The 18,118-nt window shown below is 45.6% G+C and overlaps 4 protein-coding genes across 5 annotated transcripts; 1 reads left to right on the top strand and 3 right to left on the bottom strand.

Moving 5' to 3' along the window:
* Positions 1 to 1,239: 1,239 nt before the first annotated feature.
* LOC108025315 (epidermal growth factor receptor kinase substrate 8) lies at positions 1,240 to 5,770 on the bottom strand. 2 transcript variants are annotated; one of them, XM_017095748.2, is made up of 6 exons: positions 5,655 to 5,770; positions 4,166 to 4,604; positions 3,216 to 4,106; positions 2,265 to 2,637; positions 1,548 to 1,888; positions 1,240 to 1,482 (listed from the first exon to the last, which is right to left on the bottom strand). In XM_017095748.2, exons 2-6 carry the CDS (start codon positions 4,601 to 4,603, stop codon positions 1,387 to 1,389), a joined length of 2,139 nt encoding a protein of 712 aa, XP_016951237.1. In that variant the 5' UTR covers position 4,604; positions 5,655 to 5,770; the 3' UTR covers positions 1,240 to 1,386. The 2 variants fall into 2 exon arrangements, with proteins under 2 accessions (XP_016951237.1, XP_016951218.1); XM_017095729.2 differs by lacking the exon at positions 5,655 to 5,770 and adding an exon at positions 5,138 to 5,215.
* Positions 5,771 to 7,052: 1,282 nt separating this feature from the next.
* Positions 7,053 to 11,462, bottom strand: LOC108025407 (peroxidase). The gene is made up of 11 exons (XM_017095889.3): positions 11,194 to 11,462; positions 10,075 to 10,171; positions 9,573 to 9,906; positions 9,330 to 9,516; positions 8,857 to 9,038; positions 8,227 to 8,792; positions 7,972 to 8,140; positions 7,748 to 7,915; positions 7,565 to 7,682; positions 7,347 to 7,509; positions 7,053 to 7,182 (listed from the first exon to the last, which is right to left on the bottom strand). Exons 1-11 carry the CDS (start codon positions 11,267 to 11,269, stop codon positions 7,152 to 7,154), a joined length of 2,091 nt encoding a protein of 696 aa, XP_016951378.1. The 5' UTR covers positions 11,270 to 11,462; the 3' UTR covers positions 7,053 to 7,151.
* Positions 11,463 to 11,983: 521 nt separating this feature from the next.
* On the top strand, positions 11,984 to 14,958 carry LOC108024960 (splicing factor 3A subunit 1). The gene is made up of 7 exons (XM_017095199.3): positions 11,984 to 12,185; positions 12,301 to 12,465; positions 12,525 to 12,696; positions 12,757 to 14,222; positions 14,280 to 14,452; positions 14,514 to 14,684; positions 14,745 to 14,958. The coding sequence occupies exons 1-7, from the start codon at positions 12,077 to 12,079 to the stop codon at positions 14,844 to 14,846; spliced, it is 2,358 nt and encodes a 785-aa protein (XP_016950688.1). The 5' UTR covers positions 11,984 to 12,076; the 3' UTR covers positions 14,847 to 14,958.
* LOC108024952 (xylulose kinase) lies at positions 14,881 to 17,990 on the bottom strand. Its single transcript, XM_017095189.3, has 6 exons — positions 17,785 to 17,990; positions 17,241 to 17,362; positions 16,022 to 16,849; positions 15,744 to 15,965; positions 15,357 to 15,546; positions 14,881 to 15,302 (listed from the first exon to the last, which is right to left on the bottom strand). Exons 1-6 carry the CDS (start codon positions 17,842 to 17,844, stop codon positions 15,066 to 15,068), a joined length of 1,659 nt encoding a protein of 552 aa, XP_016950678.1. The 5' UTR covers positions 17,845 to 17,990; the 3' UTR covers positions 14,881 to 15,065.
* Positions 17,991 to 18,118: the final 128 nt, after the last annotated feature.

Here is an 18,118-nt window from a genome sequence, read left to right as displayed (position 1 = left end):
AAATTGGCAAAGAGCACCTCACAGAAAAGAGCAGAGCATTTAACGTATTTCTGGCCAGGAATGTTTGCCCCTGTCTAAATCAATCGTATTACCAAATCGCCAAACAGTTAGTAATTATCTGTCAGCATTAGCTGGCCGCAAAATGTGCAGTCGACAAAGTTGCATGGAAAGAAGTCAACATGCATTAGGAAAAAAGCCTATCATTAGATACATTACATTCGCACACACTTGTATCTGTCAAATGCGTTACAGATCGATTAACAGTCCTATCCGTAACAAAGGTTGACAAAAAATCCAGTATCAGTCATAACTTGTTTCGCTTTTTGTTTGTTCGCTGCGATAAATTTGTGTATAATTGATTCGGTTTGACCGTCTATTAAACCCAAATAACCCAGTGGACCTGTTTTGTGCGTGGCGCGTAATTGCAAAAATAATTCGTTCTAATTGGCAAAACCGCCGCAGAAAGCGAGACAATTGGACATCGCCTGTAACTGGACAAACTCGAAAAATCAAATTCCGAATCCGTATCAAATAAATGTTGTGATTTTTAATGCTTTAACGAGTAAGTACACGTGATCGCACATATGTACTGCCATATAACCAGGCGCACAAGAGACCGGTTGGAGCCTTGAAACATGCGACTTCACAGATCCAAATTGTTGGGTGAACAGGCGCGTGACTTACATTTCCAAATGTTTCCCCCGCAATGTGCCACACAAAGCAGATATACGCCCTTACCGGTTTCGCACACCCACTTAGGAGATTTTTAGGATGCATTTACGGAGCATAATTTATGAAGATTACCACTCATGGCTTGGCAGTATTATTGCACTTAAATTGCATCTGCATTCATCATATCACTGATAGTTGGTAGTTGCTGGCACTTCTGCATATCATTGAAAATCATGATTATTGAACATCCAATTCAATTCGGATATTGTGCAAGAGCAGTGATTGACATCTGTAGTTTGAAATGGAGTTAGACATAAAAGGTATCTGGGTTAACCATTAGGCATTGCAATAAGGCAGTTCCATAACCAGTTCCTATAAGGTTCCTGTTATGATAAACATATTCTCGACTAATTAATCATGTCAGAGCATTGAATAAGGTAATCATGCATTTGTTACACCTGTTTGGAAGTAAGCAATTTCAGGAAGCTTTGTTATATTAATAAAAAGTATTGAATACAAAAGATTGTAAATGAGAATGTAAGAAATGTACATTAAAATCAAAAGCAATAATTTTTGTCTGTTTTTTTAATGTACGTATGAACACTTTTTAACATAAATGAAGGAATATTACACATAAATAAATAAATGGCAAAACTTAGCGCTTCTGAGGCATTGTAGTGTTTCTCCGGGCTCGAACTCTGCAAATCGGGTTTCTTAGAAGACCTCGTTGGGATTGCCATTAGACTGATCGGCCTTTTGACGGGCTCGAGCCAACTTGGCAGACAGCTCCGATGATCGAATGGTTTTGTACTGCAAAAAGTATTTTAATAGTGAGTATAGTTCTACTTAGTTGTGGGATATACCAACGAACTCACCTCGCAGAAGTTCTTTTGCAGCACGATCTGGGAGATGAGGCGGCGACTCTCCCGCTGGCCAAAGTAGCTTTCGATGGTGTGTGGTGACAGGGCGAAGATCTCCTCGCCGGAGAGGGTGTGCAGCCGCTTGATGATGATGTCCGAGAAGCCCTTGCCCCTCAGCCACTCCTCCACTTCCCGCGGCTTCGAGTTCTGGTTGATGTAGATTTCGGGGGTCTTCAGGATCTCCAGGTCCTTGCGCCTCTCCCGCTGCTGCAACATGACTCGCAGCTCGTCGTTCACGTCGTCCTGCATGTAGTAGGCTTGGTCATCGGCCTCGCAATCGTTTCGGGCCCGCATGGCTAGAATAGTGGGTACGAAACGTTGTTAGTTTTGAAATTAAATCATAAAATACCAACACATAATTTAATAAAAACTGTATCAAACTCGTTTTCTCGGCCTTAAAGAAGGAAAAGATCCAGTCGGTCGTAAATGTCAAAAATCGAAATAAAGTGCGGAAAAAAACAAATCCAATTCATTTTACTTAGAAATTGCATCATCTTTAATACAGGCTCACAAACATATTCTTCGGGATTTCAAGAAGGATTCTTCTTGAACAAGTGAGAATTTTTAACCATATTTCAGTTATGCACAGGATGGTTATTCTTAAACCACATTTCAGTTTCCCAAAGGGTGGTATTTCCTCAGTGCTGTCTTACTCTTTAATGAAGGACTAACCTGCTAGAGCTCCTGCCGCCGCCATGTTGCGCTTGAGGGTGCCGCTGGGCGTGGGCGGCTGACTGTCCGTTGGCGGCATCGGGGGTGGAACGGGCACGGCATTGGGCATCGAGTAGGATCGCGGCAATGGCTTGCCATTGGCCGGCGGCTGCTCCACGGGAGCTGTGTACATGGCCATGGTGTTGCGGTACACCGGAGGGTTGTTGGCCTCCTCGCCACCGTTCTCGGTCAAGGCCACGGATGCCAGCGATTCCGTATCCCTGCCATTCACTCCGGGCTCAAAGTTGTACGGCGTGAGCACGGTGTGTGGCACGTAGCCAATGTTTCCATACGAGTTACGGGCCTTCCACCAGTTGCGAGAGTCATCGATAATCTTAGAAACAGAAGAGGTTTATCATTTTATTACCCTTGCTATCTAAATTCGAATGAAATTGCCTAATCATTAAGATTATAGGTTCACGAGTTCTGGTAAAAATAATAACAATGTTTAAAAGGTGCTGTTTTAATGAACAGCGTGTTATTGACCTACTATCCGCTAAGAATCGCTACAGCAAGCATTTTGTATCTTTATAATCATACCTTATCTCGCTTTATAAAACCTAGTCTCATATTCTTTGAAAAAAAAGTATAAATTCCCCTTTCTTTATTTTTCAAACTGGAATATATTGTTATAATCTCGAATAATGACTCCTACGTCAGCAAATAATTATGAAGGCTATATAGAGTTGAATCAGTCGCAGGTATTAATCTAATAAAAAACCTTAACAATAAAATCAAGTCAGTATTAATTACTTTTTGAGAGTCAAATTGGTTTTGATAATATCTTGATGACAGTATGTGAATTTAAAGTGCATTACGAACGGACATTTCAATTGTATGTACGTAGTTAGTTTTATAATATTATTTAAGCTATCTTAATTAATATAAATACCATGATTTTTATTTACATACCTCCAAATACTCCCCTTTAATGACCTTTAGTTCCTTGTCGTTGGTGGCCGACTTGTTGAAGGTTACCTCGGCGATCTTGACGTTGCGGCTCTCCAGGCGACTCAGCCAGGTGCGGTTTCCGAGACCCGGACTCGGGGGCACGGGAACTGGCACCGGCGAAGGTGTTTGGGTCTTCTTCAGGGCAGGCGCCAGGTATTGCACCTCCTCATCCACCACCCAATCGGGCGACCAGTCGTCGTAGAAAATCGGATGATACGAGCTCTTGTGATCCTTGAACTGATCCTTGGGCACCGTCCAGTTGGGACCAAGGCTCTGCCACAACTGCTTCTCGTTGGAGTCCAGAGTGCCGTTGAGGAAGGCGATGGTCTCGCGTCGCAGGAGGGGATTGACCACAGCCTCTGGCAGACCGGCATCCACATAGATGTCATTGCAAACGGTGACGATGGTTTGCAGCGAAATGAAGACATTGTGCACAGGATCGGTGGACTTGGTGAAGTGGTTCTGCAGCCGCACCGAGTAGATGAGCGCCAGTTTCACCTTGGCCAGGATGTCGTGGAACTCGCTCTCGATCGGAGGTCGCGATCTCAGGACCAGAAGTCCCTCCCCATGAGGATTGTGCTGATCCTTGCGCAATTTTAGCTCGTTGAGAGCCTCGGCGGCATAATGAAGTCGAGCCATGAAGCGCTCGATGTCCTCGAAGCAGTGGTTGATCACCTGCACATCCCGCTCGGTCTGCTCCTTGTCCTGGGCATTCTTCTCCGCTGCGATCCCGGCCACGGCCGCAGCTATGCCATACTGATCCTTGGCCTGCTGGTTATGGGGTCTCTCCGGCTTGGGCAGCAGGATGGGCGTCTTGTTGCGATCAATCGTCACTGGAGTTCCCTTGCTCAGCTGAAGGTAGGAATGGGTTTAAAGAGATGGATACGCATGTATCTTGTATCTTAACTCACCGTCTTCAGATCCTCCACCAAATGCACCGAACTGACATCGGTCACCTGGAAGATGTGCATCTCGGTGTTTCCTAGCGAGATTCCCGGCACTGAGAAGACCAGGATGTTGTTGTACGCCTCCTGGGGATGTTCGCTGATGAAGGCTGTGGGCTCGGTGATCAGGCTGCCCGGAAAGTTCTCGATCTCCCTCATCTCACTGTCCAGCATGACCAGCCACTGGCCATTGAAGCTCATGAACATCTTGTGCGGCCAAATGCCTCCAGTTTTGTCCAGCTCGATCAGCAGCTTCATCTTCTCCTTGGGCTGCTTGATCTCCGCCTCGGTTTTCAGCTTGAAGGTGGCCAAGTGCTCCAGGGCGTACGTGGGTTTGATCTCGTCGTAGTGCCCATTGGCCTGTTCCCCGGCAGGGACTCCATTTTCGTAGCCGTTACGTGGCATCCTGGGAAATGCGAGGGTGGGAAATCACAATTTATTATTATTTATTATCAATTATCTATCGTTTTTTCCATTTATTGGTGTCTTTCAAGTTCAATGTTCAGTGCGTGGGTAGATAAAAAGCTGCGCAATTGTACGCTCGTTTCTCTTTTACTTGTTCTATATCTATGTATTTTGATGATAACGCTAGTAGTAACTAAGCCTTTAGAAATTTGTCAATAGGCCCTTTCTTTGTTTACATGTACACGCTGTAGTACTCAGGAACATGTGGGAAGTCCCATATTTTTCAAGGTAAAAATCGATTATAACTTATAAAGCTTAGCTTCAGAGATATTGCAAATTTATCAGGCTTAAGACCTACTTTTTTATGGTAGCCCAACGATTCTTACATATGATTTTAATTGATTAAGCTGTAGCAAACCATATTCTCATTTTTCAACTGATTGACCATGGGTGTTCCAAATAATTGGCAGGTGTACACAATCTAGACTCCGCTCTCCGCCGTAGCTTCCTGCCTATCGTCGGCTAGATATTTACCCATACTTGACCGATATGGGTCGGAAGTATTTCAAGGTCCTATTGCCCGCTTTGACCATTCCGACGATGTGGATTCAAAGCGTTCTGGAAAACTATTGATTCCGAGTGGGCAATGGGCCCTAGATAGATAGATACCCTTACATGCAGAGACACAAAGGTACATAGGAGAGCAGCGTTTTTCACCTGTGTGGTAGCTACCTGCCCGATTAGATAAACACAATTCGCTTTCTGCTTTTGTCCGCTCGCTGGCATTATTTTACTTTTGCAGTTATCACACGGCAAGGAAATTCTTGGCCCATGAAGCAATCATTAATGAAAGCTCATTACATAAGGACCCGAATAAAATAGTTAATCGCGTATTTTTAGGTCATGATTACGGGACAATTGTTTGCAGCCATCGACTGGCTTCGAGGTTTATTTATTGCTTTCACTGGCACGACATCAGATCCCGAGATACAGATGTCGGCGCCGTATCTTTGGCATCTTGATTTACAGGCTTAGATGGACCGATGGTTACCTTTTGACTGCCCACTGTGCTCTTTATTTATTTATCTGCTCTTTTTTCTGTTTTAGCCCGAACTCGCACTCTCGACCCGCAGCGAATCGAATTCCAACTCGAACTAACTGACGTTAGTTGGCCCAGAGGCATCGGCGATATCAGCTGGCTCATTAATTGATTGCCTGAAATTGTTTCAGTGTTTGCGTTATCGCAAAAGCAAAAGTGTGCCTTATCTCTATGGTTTGCCAGTGCGATTGTACATCGCATTGAATCATTGGCACTTTTGGCCATCGGCGTGGTTGAGGGGGTGCTTTAGTGTTTTTAGCCAACTTTGCGAAGCATATTTTTTAATCCAACATTTTGCATATAATTTAGAGAGATAGAGAGTGCTTAGCCTTCAGGACCCCCTCCCAGGCTACGCCCCTTCTTTGGGCCTTCTTATCTAGCCGCGGAGAAACAACAGAAGGAGCACCTATACCATTCCTTTCAGAGAGAGTCTTCTGGCGATCGAAAAGCCTGGTTCTGATAACAGCCCCACAAGGTAATCGCTCCAAATGGTCAGCGGTTGTCCCTGGGGCCATCGATAAACAGGTTCCCCCGCATTTTTGGCATTTTTTGCCGTCCGACAAAGTAATCCCCAAGTGCTTGGACTTGCTACTTGCTACCTATATTTTCTAATTAAATAGTCAAGTTAATAAACAACAAAAGGTTATTAGAATAATATTTAAAAATACACTTCCACATGAATCACTTTTTATATATATCATCACAAGTATTTGCCAGATAAATTCCACGAAAAAGTGGAAATGTGACTATCATAAATTGGTTTTAAAAATTTGCTCATTTCTGAACAGTACAAAAACATCTGCTGTTAATATTATAAATTATGAAACATTTTTGAGTGTCTGTCCCTAACAGTGTCATGACGATTTTCTACCAATGCTTAGGGGAATTTAAGTTACTGACATAAACATTTTCAATAAATTAAAGAAATAATTGATCTATTTTTATTAATTATTTTATATCTCTTACGGTTATCACCCCATAGATATATTACCTTATGAATCACTGGCAAATTGAACTTTAAAACAATCTCTCCGGAGGCCTGAGGAAACAGTTTTATTCGTTTATTGGCCAATCAGTTTTATTGGTGCTAATTGTGACATTCTTACCTTTTATTGGTGTTTGCGAACTAATTCACGTAATAACAGAAAAAGCGACCCTCTCTACGGTTTAAAATGGAAATTGTTGAAAATGGCAATACACGTATCGCATTTGCAGCAACACTTTCTGTAACCACTTTGATTATAGTAATATTGCGTGACTTTAGCGACGGCGCTTCTGAATCGAGAGTTATCAAAGGTGCCAGCCAGACAATCCAACTGCGGTTCCATGTTTATTCAAATAATAGCGCAATTCAAGAGTTGATTGAGGTATTTATTGAGCTTTGACTCTTACACTTTTCTTTTTGGTTCGGGAACTTAATCTAAAATTGGTTGGTAGTATTGTCAACCTCTAGACATCTGCACAAGATACCAGTTGATTACTGTAAGAAAGACAGAAAAACGAACATTAAGGTTGTAGATAATTGCTGTTGCCGAGCTTATCACTGCGGAGCTCAGTCTATTGTCAAATGGGAATCAAATTGTGTGCAGACAGTGACTCAACCGGGTGACAGGTGATCTATTACGATTGCATTTCAGCACTAACCTGGCCGATGGCAACTGGAAGATATTCTGGGGAGCAGCCGAGAGACCGGAGTTCAGGCACAGGAGTTTTGTGCCATTAAAGTGGCGATATTCCTCCACCAATTGAGCGTGGTTGAGTTCTTGCTTTTGCTGGTGGTGCTTAAGAACGTGTACGAATTGCTCGGCTATGAAAGAAGTACTTGGGTTAAGGGTCTTCAAGTTTTGGGTAGAAAAACGCACCTATTATGCAGCTGAAGGTGGGGCCAACGGATCCGCGAACTGGCTTCTCCGAAATGCCACCCACAATTAAGTCCACATCAGCCCAGCTGGAGTAGATGGCTTTCAGCTTTTCCAAGTCCTATTTGACAAGTGATTGAGAATCATTCCATCGTTAGAATATTATTAAGTAATTACAAAACCTACCCCTTTGGTAATGAAGTGCTCCAAGTCCTTCCAGCTAGTCACGGGCTTGGATAGGTAACACGACTCTAAGTACTTATGATAGGGCAGCAGACCGTGATCCCTGCCCCTTTGGATGTCGAAGGCCAGAATATCAGTGTGAGTGGGCTTGGAGCTCTTGTGCCAGACGACCTGCAAAAGTAAATACGTTAATCCAATCCTTAAGATATGGAGTTCGGCAGACTCACCCCACCAGCGTAGGTGGAGTCCATCTCCATGGTCTGCTGATTAAGTAAACTCTCCAGGATGTCGTTTAATTTGTCGGATGTGTACTGCAGTTTTGGCTTGTAGATTTCTTCCTTGAGCTCGAATAGGTTTGTGGTCGGCAGCTCCTTGCTCACAAAGACATATTGGGTTCTTAAAAAAAAGAGTGGGTAATAATTAGATTCAGCTTGTAAAAGGTACGTATACGTAATATTTGCTTATTGGTAAGGACCGCTTACCCATCATTTTCCTCCACGACGTTACTCCTGGTCAGATTTTGGAGCTCATTGGGCAGCATTGAGAAGTAGAACCGAATGGCGGCCACCGCGAACTCATTGGAGACCTCCAGGGCCCGCTTATATTGTCTCTTCTTAATCTCGGAGGCTAGATGATCTCCAAGCACTGCTGGAAGCCACTCATCCAAGACCACCTGACGGTATATAGCCACGTTTATGGCCTTGGCTGCCTGGAAGAGCTTCTCATCGCTCCACCTGCGATTCCTTTGGTGCAGCTCGGCAGCCAGTTTGTTGTGGTTGCGCATGAAGATCGTGTAGATCAGTATGGAGAAGGGATTGCTGTTCACCCGGGAGTCTCCCGCTGCAAAGCAGGTGCCATCTCCGACTCTCTCCCTGGCGCAGAAGGAGGGTCCTTCCGTGTCCGTGGCCATGGGCAGCAGGGCATTGTCGTTCTCTCCGCGCGGTGTTGTCTTCAAAAGGCCTCCCTGAAGGGTCCTCAGCTTCTTCTCGGCTGCCAAGGTGAAGCCGTAGAGTTGCGATAGATCCAAGGATCCCGTGGCCTGGTTTAGCTATAAAATGTAATGAAAATCGGTTTAGTTTTTATCATTCTTCAGAGGTAAATTCTATTCTCACCTGCTCGGCGCCACCGAAATTGCAATCGGCCACGGCCAGAGCACTTCTCACATAGTTGAGGCAGCTGGGCACGTCGTATTTCCCAGTGGGCTGGTACAGAATCGGAGCACAGGCCGGGTGGTGGTGGCGCGGCTGAAGGTTGATCTGGTCACGGCTGCAGCACTCTATCGGAGCTCCACTGCCTGGGAACGGAGAGCCGTTAATTGAATTTATACAGAAGCAAAGAACCATCTATCAAGGAATCTCAAGGTTCAAAAGGTTTTTCAAAATTTAATTGAGTGTTTCTTGACATCATTTAAAATACTAGGTAATTATCAATATACATAAGCAAAAATGTTATTCAGAGTGACTAAACATATCAGAAGATGTTAAAGGGAACATCATAAACACCCACTGAGGGTGATAGAAATAATCTTATACCTTTCTTTAGTGGCATTATTTCGATTTAGAGTTGTAATATCTAACAGACTTACCCATCGATTGTGATACGGGCTTGCTGAGATCGTGCTCCACAAATTGAGCCCACTGTGCCAGTCCCAAATTCCAGTTCTTCTTCACAATTTGTTCTTCGTTGGACTGACTGTCATCGGACTCGTAGAGCTTCTTACTAATGGACCAAGCTGCCGGAACGGAGTCCCGACTGCCGGAATTGGGAAACATCTAAAAGTATCAGGTTTCATATAACATATCTTAAATATCTCAATAACTAAACATACCTCATAAAATCCGTTCCTGTAGTGACTGCTCTCAAGCAACCTCCTGAAGGCATTGTGCCCCTCTCGGTTTCCCTTGACCAAGTTCTCGCACTCGGTTCGCAAACTGCTGCCCTCGGGAAGGGGTTTTTGCTCCAGGTAACGACGACACTCATCGCCATCTATTTCATTGGGCAGGCACTCGCTGTTGTAGACAAACAAGCTGGACTTCAGGATCTTCAGAGCGAGTAAGCTGTCCTCTTTTGATGCCAAACTTGGCAACGTATCCAGGAGTTGGGCGTGTGAAAGGCTTCCGTTCTTCACAGTGATGTCGGAGTTTAACAGATTATCCTCCAACCTAAAATATGAAAAGAAAGATTTTTTAGAACAAACTCAACTCAGATTTTATATATGCCTTCTACATTCAAAGTCAGGAAATTGGCACTTCCTAAAGTAATCAGTCAGTCAGTTAAAGTCATTAAATTTAACTGGTTTTAAAGTACCTAATAATTAATGATTTACGAACCGCTTTTGTCTTTTCACTGAGTCAAGAGCTGAGTCGACCAACTGCATCCATTTCGAGGCTGGAATCCTGTTTAACTCTGCATCAACATCGCGACTTGCTAAAATTATAAAAAATTAGGTTAATTAAATAAAGTAGTAGCAGATGAGGGACTACTTTTTCTAAAAAATGTTATGTGTTGCCAGGTGGATTACTTTCGTGGGAATTTAATTTCTTGGCGTCGTTTTAAATTAATTGGACAAAAGAAATGATTTACTTGCCCACTGTGGAAAAATCCACAAATTAAGCCCTGTCAACACTTTAATCGAGACAATTTAGGAGTGCTATATTACACGGCTCTTAATCAAACAATAAAAAATAGCTTTTTTTGCAAATTGCCATTAAACAGCCGATCAATATCGAAAGCGTGGGTCCCCCAGTTAAGAGGAAACGAACTGGTTAAAATATGCTAATTGCCGTAGAATACTTTTTGTATCTTAATCGGGCAATACACATCAACTTAAAGCCACGCATAAACAAATCTATTCGGAGACAAATGGTAAACAATTGTTGATTGGGTTTTTTTAGTGATAAGAAAGGAACATATGGGTGCATTTACGAGCTTGAACTTTCGGGGTGAGCATTTGGGATTTACAGAAATCTTTATCAGCAAGGGGGTTTCTGAGAAGTCTAACACATTTTTGAAATGTTTACTGCAATAAGCCAACGTGAATCTTGGGAAAAACAAGTGCAGTCATTCATGATGATATAACGCGTAAGCTTCAACCATCGATCACTTAGCACTCGCAAAAAGAGGAAAAGTTTTTACATCAAGATGATAGATCAGTATTCCATTTATTTTACTTTAATCATAATTAGATATGATTATAGGTAATGACTGCCCTACGTTTTTGAAAGTCTTCCTGTTTAATCAATAAAATATATATTTAAAATGAAGCCATTGACACTACTATGGGCCCAACATTTTAGCAAGCACTTTTTCTCTATAGTCAAGCTTTCTTTTTACATTCTGAGAGCAAAGAAATTAGCATAAGAATGAGATACTCGAAGCCGCATGATAAATGATATTGCTGGGGCAAGAGTTTCTGAACAGTGTAGGGGGCATTTCGTTATCAGACTTACATTTCGCCTCGCCTATTGTCAATAATGATGCTCCTATTATGAGAGCCAGCAGGCAGATGTACTTGATGCCACCCATTGCACTGTTCTTTGTTCTAGAACTCGGATCTCTCAGCCGCCGGTTGTGATTCACAGAGTGCCCGCACGTCAATGGAATTTAAGTCACGTATCAAGCTTGTGATAAGGAAGTAAATCGAACTGCGACTCTATTCGAGCTTTCCGTCCTATTAAACCGTGTCGACGGCTCAGCGATTCGTAGACAACTGAGCTGAGATTTGCCCCCAATCTCGGCAGAATCGAAGCGATGAGAATGGGTCGGATCGTTCTCACGCACAATGGAGCTCATCATCATCATCATCTGGCTGGGAGCTCGCTCTCCCATCGAATAAATGGATCGAGTAACGTAAACAAAGTTTATTTTTGTTTTGCATTGGTGAATCAAGCCGCTTGTGTGCATCGCCCACAAAGCCGAACAAAAAAACCATGTTATGCAAATGATGACTACACCTGAGGATTCATTTGAAGCCACACCTTTATCCACCTACTGAGAAAAGTAATTTGTTCAGCGTGTAGCTTTTATAAGATATTTGTACTGATTGAGTTTATATGTTTGTCAAGCGAGAAATTTGAATTAACCGCCACATCAGGAACTATCGATATACAGTGGTTCCCTAGTTCCAGCTTGGAACCAGTCCAGTTTTGAACTACTTTTGGTATATTTAATAAGAGATAATTATTTAGTATTTTCATCCTCCTGAAATCGAAGAAGAAGCTAACTATCGATAGCTTAGAAGAAGAAGACTTATTCGACAGAAAATTCGCGTTGGTTTTGTTTTTCCTGAAGCTATTGCAATTTTATCAATAAAAGAGGACGTCTACAGCAGCCATGCCAGCTCTAGATGCGGAAGCCACCGAGGAGCAGTTCGGCAACGACCAGCCCAAGTCGATGTCGGGCCCCATCGTCGGGATTATCTACCCGCCGCCGGAAGTCAGAAGCATCCTTTGCAAAACAAGAAAACAAAACACGTTTCCCATTTTCCCCTTAAACCCACTAATACAGCATACACTTATCGTTTTCCTCTTACTCAGTTATTAAGCTTTAACTCTTAGATATCGTTGACAAGACCGCCAGTTTCGTGGCCCGCAATGGACCGGAGTTCGAGGCACGCATCCGGCAAAATGAGCTGGGCAACCCGAAGTTCAACTTCTTGAATGGCGGGGATCCCTACCACGCCTACTACAGGCACAAGGTCAACGAGTTCCGCGAGGGCAATGGTATGTTCTTAGCTGTACCCCAAAAATTCCCCTGTTTCATGTAATTCCCACCTCCTTAGATGCCGGAATCACTGCCATTGCGGGCATGAAGCAGCTGGCGGTGACCAGTGCCGCCCAACAGCGCCAGCAGGAGCTGCTCAAGCAGGTGGTGGAGCAGCAGTTCGTGCCCAAGGAACCGCCGCCGGAGTTCGAGTTCATCGCCGATCCACCCTCCATTTCGGCCCTGGATTTGTAAGAGATTTAGCGCCAGAAATTTTCATAGCCCAACTTATCCTTTACCCTTCCATATAGGGACATTGTGAAGCTCACCGCCCAATTTGTGGCCCGTAATGGCCGTCAGTTTCTGACCAACCTGATGAGCCGGGAGCAGCGCAACTTTCAATTCGACTTCCTGCGGCCGCAGCACTCGCTCTTCCAGTACTTCACCAAGCTTCTGGAGCAGTACACCAAAGTGCTCATACCGCCCAAGGATCTGCTGGGCAAGCTGCGCGCCGAAAGTGCTCCGGGCAGGAGCAGCATGAACCTGGTGCTGGAGCACGTGAAGTACCGGGCCAACTGGCAGCGCCACCAGGAGGCACAACGTCGTCGCGAGGAGGAGAAGATCGAGCGAGAGCGCGTAGCCTATGCCCAAATTGACTGGCACGACTTTGTGGTGGTGGAGACCGTGGACTATCAGCCATTCGAGTCTGGCAACTTCCCGCCACCCACGAATCCGGATGAGGTGGGCGCGCGAGTGCTTATGGAGGAGCGCCTGATGGACGAGGAGGGCGACACGGAGATGCAGATCGAATCGGACGACGAGGGTGACGCGCAGGTGCCCAGCCACCTGGAGAGCGGACTGAAGCTGTCACAGATGGAGAACCGCGTGGGAATTCAGATGAAGAACGTGTCGTCTTACGGCCAGCCTACGGGCGCCAAGAGGGACAACACCCAGGTGCAGGACATGGACGAGGCTTCCAGCGACGAGGACACACCGACGACCAAGCTGCAGCCAGCTGTGGCGCCCATGCTGCCACCCACCCACGACAAGGTGGTGGTCAAGAAATACGACCCCAAGGCGACGCAACCAAAGGCGGCACCCATGCCGACAGACGAGTATCTTATTTCGCCGATCACTGGAGAAAAGATCCCGGCTTCCAAGGTCTCGGAGCACATGCGCATTGGTCTTCTAGATCCACGCTGGGTGGAGCAGCGCGACAAGCATACCGTGGAGAAAATCAATCAGGACAACGTCTTTGCCGCAGGAACAGCCATCGAGGCTAGTCTTAAGCAGCTGGCCGAGCGTCGTACGGATATCTTCGGTGTGGGCGATGAGGAGACGGTCATTGGTAAGAAGCTGGGAGAGGAGGAGACCAAGAAGGACGATCGCGTCACCTGGGACGGACACACGTCCAGTGTGGAGGCAGCAACGCGAGCGGCACGCGCAAATATCACGCTAGAGGAACAAATCCATCAGATCCACAAGGTTAAGGGACTGCTGCCAGACGAGGAGAAGGAGAAGATCGGACCCAAGCCGGTGGGCAGCAAGGCCACGCTCTCAGCCCCGCCGCAGCCATCAACCAAGTCGCAGCACAGTCACTCCAGCCAGAGTCAGCACCACCAAGGTGGCGGAGGAGGTGGTCATCACGGGCACCACAATATGCACCACCACCATCCGCCGCATCAGCCGGCACCGCCTCATCAATCGCACCACCACCATCCGCCGCAGCAGCAACAGCCGGTGATGCAATTGATGTCACTGCGTCCGCAAATGATCCGTAAGTGAATAACTAATATCCAATAACCTCCGACTGCTAGCTATTTGTATCTCACAGAACCCCCATTTGGAGCTGGTGGAGGAGGCTACATGAACATGCAACCTGGCGGAGGTCCACCGCAAATTGCACCTGCTCCACCTATTGACATAATGGAGGAGGAGCCGCCATCCAAAAAGATGCGCAGCGAGGACAACCTAATTCCAGAGGCAGAGTTCATTGCCACTCACAAGGTGGGTTGGGTAGAATGCATATAAAATCAAGAAGTTATGTTAACCTATTTTATTTCTTTAGAGCCCTGTAACAATTCAGGTTCTGGTGCCCAATTCTGACAAATCCGAGTGGAAGCTTAATGGCCAAATGATCGCCGTGACCATGGCACTCTCCGAACCGATTACCAATCTCAAGACGAAGCTGCAGGATGAGACTGGCATGCCACCGGCGAAGCAGAAGATCTTTTACGAGGTAAACTACACCATATACCAATAATCAGGAAATTTAATTTCATAACCACGATTTCTTCAGGGAATGTTCTTCAAAGACAGCAATACCATGGCCTTTTACAATCTTGTGAATGGCACCACAGTGCATTTACAGGTCAAGGAGCGTGGTGGCCGCAAGAAGTAGGGAGGATCAAAGAATTACGCAATACCAGACACAATTAGGAATGCTCCATACGTAGAAATTTATTTGTATATGGTGTTTCGCATAAATTTGTAATAAATTGTCAATCACAGAATTTGTTAATTGCACTTTAGTTCTGTAAATTTCAGGTGATGTACAAAAGGGCATCGGGGAATGCGCAGTGTAGAAAACGGAATGTTAAGTTGGGGTTTCGGAGAGTCTCTATGCATCTGTATTGGCCAGGACGCGAGCCATTTCGCGATATCGGAGGAGCATCGGAGCGTAGATTTGCTCGCTGTCCTTGTGTGGTTCGCAAACAAGGTCCAACTTGTTGCTGGTCAGACTTAGGATGTAATCTCGGTAGCAGAGGGGCTCCTTCTTCTTATCCAGCTCCTGGAGGTACAGAGCGTAGGCGGCTCTGTAAGCGGCTCCCATCAGGGCGGCTTCATGTCCTTCATCCTGCAAGATGATGTCTTATTTTAATGCCCTCAATGGAGAATACAAGGCACTCACCTGGACATGAACAGGCGAGTTGAACACATCGGCGACAGTCTGCAGAATCGATTTGTTGACGGATGCGCCTCCTGTGACCAGGATTTGTGTGTCGGGCCCAAAGCGGTAGCCAAGATCCTCGGCCACAGCCCGGTGATGCAGCATCTGGCCTTCCACTAGGGCGCGAATCTCTATTTGAGGCGAGCTGAATCTGTTGGGGTGAGTTAAAATTAGAAGTTATGAGCTTAAAAACAAAGTTTTTAAAAAGTAAAAACTCGGCGAAATAAATTACAGGAGAGAGTAAAAAGTGGTTTCTAAAAGAACCAATTAACAGATGAATGTTTTTATGACAACTGCCCTATAATTTTTACAGCTTTTGAGTTATCTTCGTTGGTATTTATGACCTACTTGATAACACCCTTGGCGGCCTCCGGCGAGCTGGGTACGATTTCCTTGTTCCACCGCAGAATACCCTGCGCCTTGGGAATAATTTCCATATCGTTGAAGTGAATAGCCATGTTTCCAAAGTTTCCCCGAGGAGTGGAATCCAGATACTCGTTAAATTTGTCCCAGTTGCCACCGGTCATCGACTTGTTGACTCCCTCGCGGACCAAAGAAGCATTTCTAAAGCTAGAAGAGGACTCTTAGATATAATTATGTAATCTCATATGACAGGAGCTACCTACCATAGCAGGCCCATGAAAGCCTCCGTGTCGGTGGGATGACACAGCACGTGACCCTCCTCCCAATGCAGTTGCTCCTTCATGCTCATCATCAGGGTGTCGCTGGTGCCCAGGGAAATGGTCAGCCAGTTGCTGCCCACCAGCATCCCGGAGAGCGCTGAGCAGTTGTCCCCCGTACTGGCGATCACCTTGCAATCGGGCGTAAAACTAAAGCGCTTGACAAAGTACTTTGAGACGTTGCCTAAAACCGTGTGAGAACTGACCGGGACACCCAGGCGCTCGTCAAGATCAGGTGCACACACATTCAGACACTCTTTGGACCAGTTCCGCTTCCGAATGTTCAGCAGATTCATACCAGAGCCATCACTGAAGTCAATTGGAGCAACAGCACCCAGAAAGAGCGACGATATGAAACTGCTGACCAGTGAGATTCTCACGGCCTCGTCGTAGGCGTGACAGCGTTTCTGGTATATCTTCCGGATCTGGGGGCCGGTGAAGCGTTCGTAGCACTTGGACCCGGTCAGCTCCACCATTTTAAGCTTGCCGCCAACGGCCATCTCCATCTCAAGGCACTGTTTCGTGGTGGTGGCGTCCATCCAAATGGGTGTCCGGTTAACCACAAAGGCGGAGTCGTCGATTTGTGCGTGAAGGAACTTGTCGGAGTTGAGATTTTTCAGGGTGTTGATTCCGTGCTTGGACCAGTACAGCGATCCGTGCTGCTGTCCGGAGCCACTGACCGCGGCCACTGTGCTAAGATCAGCCTGCTGCATTACCAGTCGATCCAGGACAATGTCCATGGCCTTCACCCACATCACGGGCTGCACATAGTATCTGAGGGATAAGGGTATAAATAGAGGTTGAATGATACATTTAGGAATGGTAGTAATCAAGAGATTGTTTTTTATTGCAGTAAACAGAAGTGATTTATGGATATCTATAAAACTGGTGCAACATCATTTTATCTCTCTTATCGTAGAGTACTACAAAAGAGGGCCCCATATTTTATACGACAAACAGTGCAGCGAGTACGACTTGCTATATAAATTACAATCTTAACTCGAAATTCGAAACTATATAAATAATATTTGACTTTTAACTATTTTTTATAGGTCAAAATCCATCCATCTTTCCTACAGGAAACGTTACTTAGTTAAGATTAAAACGAACTCCAAAAAATAGATATTGCTATCAATTTGACCTTACGCTGCAGCCAAAGACTCACTCGTTTTTGTTGGGTCCGGCATTGGCTCCTCCGTTGGTCCGGAACTCCGGCAAATCCGAGTCGAATTTCACTTCCGCCTTGGCAACCACCTCCAAGTTGGAGCCCAGCAGGACCGCTTTGAGCTGCGTGAAGGGAGAAAGAAATGGGGCAGCAATTAGGGAGATACGGAGACACACCTCGAAAATAACGATCAAACAGAGGGCAACTAGGAGTCACCGCTGGCGTCATTCAGGAATCGCGAAAGTTATGGCGGCATTATTAAGATAATGGCGGTGGCCAATACATCCGAACATGAATTTCAATAATCAAACCATAATAGTTAAATGGTTTGTGTTCGGGCCTTTGGCAGATAAGCGAGAGTCGAGCCCCGGGTCGCCTTCACTGATAAGAGTAGTTTGGCGCTGGGGGGGAAAACAGGTTCCCGGGTTCCGTTTGACCTTTTACGGCGACACCATTCCCACGTCGTGGGACGAGGTGCAGTCAGATGGGAGACGCCTCCGCAGCTCGGAGGCAAAGCCACTACGTAGGCAGTTCCGGTTCTTACCTTCTGCGTGCTCAGGTCGAAGCCCAGGAAGGTTCGTCTCAGCTGCTTCGGCGGACCCATTTTCAAACTGCTTCCGGATTTCTAGGTGGTCTGGGAACTAATGCATGCGTCGCTCCCCGATTTCACGGGCTAAATAGCCGGAATGCCGAGAGGTTTCTGATTTTGTTGACGGCAACACATGAATTTCGTTGAGTGGTAGTGTGACTGAGGCTAGATTTCGAAAAAACACTATATCAGGTGAGTTGGCGCGCTTTTCGAATGTATTTGCCTATGAAATGGTAGTGAGTTAAAATTTTATTTTTTTAGGAATAAGATAATACATAATTAGTGAGCA

Source organism: Drosophila biarmipes, chromosome 3R, assembly GCF_025231255.1.
Source record: "Drosophila biarmipes strain raj3 chromosome 3R, RU_DBia_V1.1, whole genome shotgun sequence".
In the NCBI taxonomy this organism is placed as follows: Eukaryota; Metazoa; Arthropoda; class Insecta; order Diptera; family Drosophilidae; genus Drosophila; species Drosophila biarmipes.
The sequence above is the reverse complement of the archived record's forward strand: the minus strand, read 5'-3'. Positions and strand labels throughout refer to the sequence as shown.